Below are 9,718 nucleotides of genomic sequence, written 5' to 3'. Positions count from 1 at the left end.
ATAGTAGGGTTGCATTTAAAACAAATGGTAGTTTAAAATACTTTGTTTAAAACATGTTTTAAACGGTGTTTTAAAAACAAAGGCTTTAAAAAAACTAAATTATGTTTTTAAAGTTGTAACATTATACCATAATTGTGTAAACACTTTCCAAAAAAACATTTTGTACGAGCCTACGGACAATTACCCCCGATTTGGCCGACGTACATCGATATGGGATGGTTGGAACCCTCAAAATAGTCTGGTCAACAGTTATAATCCAGATATATTTCGTCAAATGAGCTATATTTACCCTATATTTTCAATTGTCAATCTCAATCCACTAGGACAGTGGTCGGGAACCTATGGCTCGCGAGCCATATATGGCTCTTTTGGGTATAAAGTATGGCTCTTTGCCAAATATTTATTTTTGTACTGAATTGATCAATATTAGGCTACAGCGACTTGTAATAAATTTCCATCACGGCCAGAATAATTATTCTCGTGGCAATATAAACATGTCTTTGAGTGGTAAAGACAATGCCGTTACAAGGTTTAGGGGCTCGGACCTCGGACTTCCTTGTCTCAAAATTCTCAAATTTAAGTTATTGTCGCGCTGGCGACGAATATCACTCGTGAATTCTATGTACCCAACTCGAAATCTTGGATTGTGCGATACGTTGATTAATACAAAATCATAGCAGACATGGCGACGCCCATATCACAATGCAGTTTTCAAATGCACATTTTCTTCCTGATTTACGGCGCGAAATGAATTGCTGTCACAATTACAAACTGTAGTACCGACGATAAAATGTATGTATATGCGTGTAGCGCAACGTTATGTTACCCCCGAATACTTAAGAATTCAGAAGGCGATCAGTATTCAGATTTTCGGAATCAGTGTGACAGCTACTTTCGATTTATATCAGTTATAATAAATTCTAAGCTATTTACGATGAAATGCGTTATCAGGGGCGAGACTTGGCCCGTCTGTGCCTTACAGCTCGTTTCGATCTTTATGTTCGAAGAATAAATACCAGTTTTTACAGAGAAAATGTGGCGCACACGACGAATCCCATGTAGTGAGTTCGAATTAGTGCTACCATGACGTGACGCCACGAAATTTTCAATTGTGACGTAATAGTTGATTGGCATGTATGGCTCTTTGGGAGTTAACATGGCAAAAATAGGGCCAATATGGCTCTTCGGAAAAAAAGGTTCCCGACCGCTGCACTAGGACGTCACAATTTTACATTCGTGACGTCGTGGTTTAAAAAAAGGGCCTTGTTTTAAACATGTCTGTTTTAAATTGATTTTTGTTTCAAATGCAACCCTAATTTATAGTAATAGGCATTTAGGTGCCAGTCAATACCGTACCACGACACACCAAGAGATATACGCAGTTTCGACCAACATGCGACTTCACGAAGTGTGCTACTAAAGAAAGACCTTGGTCGAAACTTTGGGTATGTGTCCATTGTCAATAGCCACGCTGGGTGGACGTGACTAATAGTCCGGTCCTTCCAATCTGAGCTCATAATGCAAATGCCACCCGGGGCACCCATAGAGTTTTAAAGACATGACAATTTGTGTGTGCGTCTCACCAAAGTTCTTGCACCACTTCAATATCTTTTGACTATATAACAGACCGGAGGTCACGAATTAACAACATAAACTAAAGTAATTATAACAAGATATCGGACGTTATAATTATGAATTAGGTGCTCCCAGCTCTACAGGTAAATCTGACCATCGGGGCTGAGAGAGGATTAAAAAGTAATAGTAATATAATTCAATTACTAATAATATTGACGAAATTCAGTCTTCAACTTGAAAATACCACCCTATGGGTCCAAAGACCAACGTTTGGACTGGGGGACGAATTGCTGTTTAGGTCCAGATTATAGCTACAACCCACGCTAACATGGTATAGAAGCCCATGGCCATGGCGGCAGGTCCCAATGTTGAGTAAAGAATTGTGAAATAACGATTGACGCCCGTTTCATGAAGAGTCATATGAGAATAAGATGAAGCCGGGGCCCGATGAAGCGAACATAAAATTCTGCCTTAACTTCATACAGATAATGTACTGCAAGTTGCCGTTACGAGAAACGGCAAAGACGGCTCGGTTATGATATATATCATTAGTTGTTGATTTTTACTGCTTCCTTGTGGAAACAGTAATGTTTTATTTTGCGAGTACAAAATTTCAAATCTTTGTCCGGTGTACGTACGTAGTACATAGGCCTACTGCTCGCCAAGAAGCAACGGTCAAACTGCGTTTTACAAAGCATAGCCAAGCATCAATACATAAGTTACTATTTTAAACTAGGCAGAATGGAGATTAATTATCCTGCTGCGAGGGAGTGGCGTATGGAACGTGTTGATAACCTAATATACAGCACGGCGGGTGTTCTTACAATCACACTAATGTAGGCTACGTACATCGAATATCTATTTACCGTGGATCCTTCTTACGCAATGACGAGCAAAGCTAATAGGCTACTTCTGACGTAATAATGAGCAATAGCATTTGGAAATCAGACGTGTGTGCTATCGCGAACCGGGTATAATATCTCTTCTTTGTTCACGAATGTTAAGTTTATGTCATAGTCCTTGTACAAATAAAAAGTAATCGTTCTTTCACTAAGAAATCGATTAGATATGCGAAGTAGTCGATTACGATTACTTCGGAATTTTTTCGAATGTAATCGATTGCGATTACGATTACTTGAAAATGCTGTAATCGTCGTAATCGATTACGATTACTAATCGCGATTACCCCATGTCTGAGCGTAACACTCGAGTCAGAATCGCATCACTCGCGGAGGCTATACTCGATTTTCCCCAGCCCTAATAATCACATGTGGTTATTTATAAGCTACTGAAGTAGTTACGGCGGCATAAGTCGCATATACCTGTCTGCATGCCTTATTCTAAACATTTACACAGCTCTTTCAAAATCACGAAAAGATTCGCGGCACACCTGTGAATCTGCGACTGCCCGTAGTTTGGGAATGACTGATTTGTCCTGACCGTATGCGAATTATCCTTGCATCAGTCGCGGTTTGTTGATTTCACTGTTTCTTTTCAAAATTCGAAGTAGAGACAACAAAGACGCATTTATATAAATAGAAAATTTGAATAAAGTTGCAACTTGTGTAATTGCTGAGTGCATTTATAATTCGTCACGTTGAGGACTAGAAGTTCCCGCACCGTCGTCGATATCGTCATACTGCATCCGATCTCTAGCTTCTGTGATTTTTTCTGGTATCTAAAAGCAAAGCCGAGTTCATACAATTGAACCATTCACACCGAAGTGTGAATAATTAGAGGTGGAAGTGGATGAAGATGTTTCAAAAAGTCGATTTGGTCGAGGGTCGCATAATTTTGGAGGTTTGTCTTTCGAAATTGCAGGACGTATCTTTGCGACTAACGCGAAATGACTGCTTGATTACTCTGTAAGGGTGGAATCACGGCCACTTCTGAATTGTGAGGGTGGCGGACAGCTGGTTCTTAACGCAATGTCCCTAGCTAGCGACATGCACCTCATCCGAAGGATACAATATCTTCGTAGTAACATCATACCACGTGATCGTCATATATCGCACAATATGATGGTAATTTACTTCGTAAGATTAGGATACTCTCTGATTATATGCAAGTGGCCTGAGTATATAAACATAGACATAGTGCCAGCGTTTTGAGCTTGTACACTCATAGGCTACCTACGACGATGACGTATCTGTATAAACTGTATTGGTGGCATCTTTAGATTGGAGTTTGGTTAGCTATCATTGCACTTCAGGCATAGCAAGTCCGTTCATCTTTTGCAGCGTGTAGGCGACCGTCTGTACCGTGTTATGGAACTCAGAAACATATTTTTGGCTCAATATCAACTCACTTGGAATCGCAACTTCGGACAACCTTTTATAACTCGACATGCGATGCCCTCCATTGTCGCCGACTTTACGATATCAAAACCAACTTCACCGCCAAATGTAGATTCTCTCCAATACTGCGGCGATCCGATGGCGTTTGCGTATACGCTGAAACAATAGAAAGCGCTTCATCTAAATTCCAAAAACTGATTCGGTGACATTATTTTCAAATATTGCTTACAATTTGTTTGATTTGTCGCGTGTGCGCGTATGCCGTAACATAAATAATTGGGTTGTTTCAAAATATTTCCGGCAATGAAATCGTCTCGTCATCCGACTATAACTTCACAGTACACGACGACAGATTCTTTCTATGTCCTTTAAGCCCGTCAAATATATTAGAACTTGATATATACAAAACTGCCTAAAAGTAGCATACAACTCGTTTAACGCTGAGAACAATTTAGCGACATTTCGCATCATCATGGAGGCTAGCAAACGGCAAAGTCGCAATTCTTTCAAAGGAAACCGAACAATCAAATCCAAGTTTGAGGTTTTAACAATACTTCGCCTTACAGAAACTTCAATAAAACCACGTTCATGATTCTAAGGGAGCATTAAATTATGTTTCCAATTTTTTGCTTTTCAGTTGCATACATTGGTCGTAATTCCATTTTGGGATAATTTTGATTTTTGAAGACTCGGATTGGTCCGCCAATTTGTTTTCGGATTTTACAGGTCCGTAGAGGCACAAATTTGCTGAGAACCACTGTTTTAAATGGTCCGTGGACATATGAGCATGCGACATTACAGCATGCGAGACTTCGGCATGCGACAATTTGGCATGCGACACACGAGCATGTGGGTTAGGGTTACCATATTTTTGGAACACAAATTCCGGACGCTCTTTAGCGCCCACTAGCGGATTTCAAAATGAGGTATCGAGCACATTATGGGTCAATATGACGTCACACTAGAAAAGCTTTGTCTATCGACTAGAGGTGGACACGCTCCGGTTCAGCTTCAGGAGTGTGTGGTTGTGTGTTGTAAGTTGTAACCAGCGCCAAAGCCACATTTTCCAGCCTACTCCCGCCCAATTAAACACATGATCTTGAGCCGATCGTAGGGTAAGCGAGGCAACTTGTGAGGGCTTACTATATGCATCTGGTCGTTAAATGATTTGAATGAATTCTGTCAATAAGCATATGCTGCTGGACAAGGAAGGTGCAGATATAGCCTTTTACGGCTTTCTAAGTCTTGCACCACCCCTCCATACTATCGCAATGCGCCAAGCGGGGAAGTCATAGATACCAGCGTTACTGACCAGGTCTTTGGTCTGACCTGGCCGGGGATAGAACCCACGACCTACCGATCAAGAAGCCGGACACTTCATCATTACGCTATCATGTCGGTTTACGCTATCTTGTACATCATATATGTCCAAACAGCCTAAACCGACTCTATGAATATACCGTTATCTTGTAATTGCGATTACAATTAAACTTATTTCTGTAACTTAATGTTATTATTGTTTATTTTTGATCGCAGTTTTTGCGAGGGTGGTAGTCCCCATATTGAAATCAATAAATGTGTTACTAAATCGCGCGTAGCGCGAAGAAAAATTTCATGTAGTATAAATCTGCCCAAAAATAATATTGATTATGTTGATTTAGGAAAAAATTATGAACTTATACTTCAAAATTTCGGACATTTAGGCATATTTTAGAAATTCCTCCCGGACGCAGTTTTAACAGTGAAATTCCGGACATGTCCGGGAAATTCCGGACGTATGGCAACCCTAATGTGGGTTAAATTACGGGTTAGGGGTAGGGTAGGGTTGGATTTATGGTCGGGTTAGGGTTAGGCTTTTGGTTAGGTTAGGTTAGGTTAGGTTAGGCTATGTTTCGGGTTAGGGTAAGATTTTGGGTTATACAGTCTCATGCTGATGTGTTCCATGTGGAGCTGTCGTTTTCCATGGTGTCGCATGCTCATATGTCGGGCAACCATTTTAAATGACAGGCAACCACACGAGTCATGGTCTCATCACGTATCGCTCTACCTTCGCAAAGAGTAGCTCGCGATAACTTCTATCAAAGTTATTCCAAACATTTTGCTTCGGTAACGCTGTTCCACTAGCATGCCAACATATAGCTCCACAGCGTCGATATCGCCTCCGTACAAGTCACTCAGCACCCGGGCTAGCTTTGATTCGCCTGTGAAACAAGTCTACATAACAAGCGTCCATAAATGTGCTGAGACAGACTGAATAGTAAGTACCCGTAAGTTCCTCAAAGCTTTTGTACGGAGACATCCGCGCGTATTGCCGATATCTGTTGAAGCTCTGCAGTCGTACTTGTCTATTCCATCGTAGTGCGTCCCGAGCGACATTTAGTAGTGCCGGCGCCATGTTTCTCCCGCCCGCACCCTGCGTACGGGTTCCAACATCCGTATATTAGAATGTGTCACGACTCACGACTAGGCCTATTTAGTGGAAGTGTCACCTAAAACAAGTCAGATACCACACCCAAACCCCCTAGGACTTCAACAAAATCAATAGCCTGAAAAAGGTGGCCCAGTGACAATGTAATTTCGGGTGAGAGGGTCTGGGCTTCAGTCAAATGGGAGAGGACCTCAAATTTAAACTACAGTGAGTTAATTATTCAATCGATATTTTACATATAATGCCAGATATTTCCGCACATTGTCTGGGGAGAAATGGCGGTCGTTTGCTAACAGTCTGCACAGCATGTTAAAACGTCGCAACACACATCATGAAGTTGCTGGGCAATTTCACAATTTGGCATACAGTTCTGAACTGATGCCTGGTCGGGTCAATTCCACAGTTGCTTTTAGGTCACTGCTCAGTTCAAATCGATGATCCAAACACAAGTTTATGCCAGATGGACCTCGGTTGGTTATCTAGGTTAGTTATCTATAGTCAAACTATGTCGTGCTTGGCTGGGGATGTTGAACTTCCAGCTTGCAAGCCAACTGTTGCGTCGTAGAAAGCTCTTTGTTATGCAAATTGAAGAGAATGGAACCATACCAGAAAGCTTAATAACATGTTTCTTACATTTTTCCTTTACGAAAGATACAATCCCCACAAAAGGCTTAAAATATCATACTAAATAAATTTTGAATATTTAGGAAGCTGCCGGAAGCTGTAAAAAAAGTTGCAAAAGCTTGTCCTACTGATGGCACATGCTGTCGAAAAGTGCATTGATAAACACACACTCACTCTTCCTGCTAATTGATTTGATGCAGACTCGGTAAACGTCTTCATGCCGTGATCCAACAGTGGCTTCATGTTGAAATAGGTTTCGTTCAACGTGTAGTTTTTGTCTGTAATACTTAACGATGTTCAATGAATTATATTTAAAAAGACCCTCCGACGTTCAGATATTCTGTGAAAGTGTAGGTAAAGGGTACGCGAGAGACACCACTACACAGTTCCCACTAAAACATTTGCTTCTTATGTACGATGTCATTAAATAGGATTTGAACGCGACTTTGAAAGCAAATGAGCCAGATTTCCGAAACATGCAATGCATAATTGGGAAATCGTCATCCACGAAATATAGCCTATATTATACAAGTAACGGGCCGATAAGCATAAGCAGTCTTACAAAAGTCAATCTAGAACGTAAGTCGAAAGTCGGCAGTCAGGAGTCGTAATAAGATTACCGGCCTGGTGTAAAATGGCCATGACTATCGAAACACCGTCAATACATAAGCAACACCAAAAATATCATGGCGTATCGACTGCGGTTACTCATACAATGCTCCAGTAGCTCTACAAAAATTCAGTTACCGTGAATACTGCACATATTTGAAATGTTGTAGCTCAACCCAGTCTCACCTCCAATGTGAAGATAATCTGGCACCATACTGTGCCAGTGGTAGATCGTGTTGAATTCCACATGGATTCGGTTGCTAGACCACGGATGCGATGAGTCGTGGAGTAGCTCCGGTTGGTACGTCAGCTGCAAGTGCATTCCGGATACATGTTGCACGTACGTTTCAACGGTGACTTTCATCGTTTCTCCTGCAAAGTTAAGGGATGGTTCGTAACAAAGTATTTCGGCATGTTCGCACTACTTAGTCTTAACACATTGGGATTTACACAAAGTAAAAGATAACTTTTGGGTAGGTTTCAATCACTTGAGTGAAATTGTCACATCAGCTGGGAGAAATACCAGCAAGTGAGGTAACATTGTTATTAAAAGCTATCAATCAAAGTAAGCGGTGTCCAATGGATATCTGAAATATGACCATTCTTGATATACCTGATTCGTTTCAGAATGCCTGATTCGATTCTCCAGACATCGAATATTACTCGAATCATATATCCGTACCGTCAACCCGGACAATTCCTGTCACAACATTGTTTTGATTCCCATTGACTCAATTCGAAAAATTGTGATTCGAAAGGCGTGGTTCGATTCGAAGAGATGGGTTCAGCAAGGAAGTACTTACTTTTTGGGGGCACTCAAAATAATTTTTCCAGCTTGTTCTACTTACTCAAATATGGTTAGGTTAGATTTTCAGATTCCAGACCACTAGGCAGAACTTGGATTTGCAACGAAGAAAGCACTTTCGGGATACGATTCATGCTGGCACCAATGTTATGAGTGTCGACCGGGCGAAAGACCCCCTGAGTATATATATCACCGAAAATTGCACCTATCTATAGTGCAATTAGTCGTTTTGTGTTAGTCCCGAAAATGCAGCCAGCAATTTCTACAGTAGCCACATGCGAACAGCAGAGATAACAGGGCGCCATCCAATCAGGCGGCCCGGGTTCGATTCCCGCCGTCGGAGGTTATTCTAGGCTCCACGTTCCCCGTGTCGCTGTTCTTACTATTGCGACAAAAAACGCCCAGAGAAAAAGACCCGATAAATAAAGAAAAAGAGCAGGAAATAGCTTTTAAAAATACCGATGAAGGAAAAATAACATTCAAGAAGACTTTGACATCGGTCACTAGGTCCAGATGGATGCCAGTTAAAGAGACCCCAACCGGGTTGGTCGTTCGGCATCCCCCAATCTGTTCATTACATCGCACTGTGTGTCTTTTACATCGCAATGTACATTGTATGCATGTCTTCGGCAGATGAAAATATAATAAAAATATTTTACGGTAGTCTCCAAGATGCCCCCTGTAATTCCCATTCCCCATTCCATGGATTAGGACCGATCAGGGCTGTAACGAAGTCGCAAGGTTCCGAGTCACAAGTTAGAGTTACAGTTTTGACTCGGATCAAGTCGAGTCATTTTCAATTCACCACCGAGTCAACTCCGAATCCAAGTCAGGTAGTCGAGTCCGAGTCATAATGGTAAGACACGAGTCCGACGCCAAGTCATAGTGCAGGGACGGGCAATATACGGCCCGCCACGTAATTCTCAGCGCCCGCAGAGTTTCCGGTCGTACATGCTAATGTGGCCAACGGCCACAGTCTGTCGCAACCCCCACTACTTGCTTATTACGTTGAATGATAGTGACTATGTACGTTATTCTTTGGCGTGTGAGTGTGAGTAGAGTTCGAGAGTGGAGCATACGAGTAAGTTCGTCAACACGACAAGGTTTGCATTACCGGCACTTACGATGAACTCAACCGCAATGAATTGATATCTTGGTCAATTTGAAAAAAAAACGTTCGTATACAATACATTATACAAGGGGTGGGCAAACTTTCGAGCTCGCGGGCCGCATTCAACATCTAAATCCATTCGCGGGCGGCACTATATAAAATTGGGATTTTAAACCAAAACGCAACGTTGGTATTTGATTATATAGTGAGGACATAGAGATAATATATGTGCTTATTTAAAACAAACCAAACATTGCTTTGATGATATC

At 41.5% G+C, this 9,718-nt stretch overlaps 1 protein-coding gene across 1 annotated transcript in view; it reads right to left on the bottom strand.

Annotated features, from left to right (window-relative positions):
• Positions 1-3,046: 3,046 nt before the first annotated feature.
• Positions 3,047-9,718, bottom strand: part of LOC145459179 (prostaglandin G/H synthase 2-like) — a 29,367-nt gene continuing 22,695 nt past the window's right edge. The window contains exons 8-13 of the mRNA XM_080337812.1: positions 7,720-7,905; positions 7,099-7,202; positions 6,138-6,285; positions 5,920-6,073; positions 3,884-4,028; positions 3,047-3,253 (exon numbers count right to left, since the gene is read on the bottom strand). Coding sequence (XP_080193938.1) covers positions 3,158-3,253; positions 3,884-4,028; positions 5,920-6,073; positions 6,138-6,285; positions 7,099-7,202; positions 7,720-7,905 — 833 coding nt within the window. The 3' untranslated portion in view covers positions 3,047-3,157. The remainder of the gene's footprint in view (positions 3,254-3,883; positions 4,029-5,919; positions 6,074-6,137; positions 6,286-7,098; positions 7,203-7,719; positions 7,906-9,718) is intronic.

Source organism: Botryllus schlosseri, chromosome 16 (genome assembly GCF_051294905.1).
Source record: "Botryllus schlosseri isolate E-star chromosome 16, Bs_hap1, whole genome shotgun sequence".
NCBI classification, from domain to species: domain Eukaryota; kingdom Metazoa; phylum Chordata; class Ascidiacea; order Stolidobranchia; family Styelidae; genus Botryllus; species Botryllus schlosseri.
Note: the sequence above shows the minus strand (reverse complement) of the source record. Positions and strands in the feature narration are given on the sequence as shown.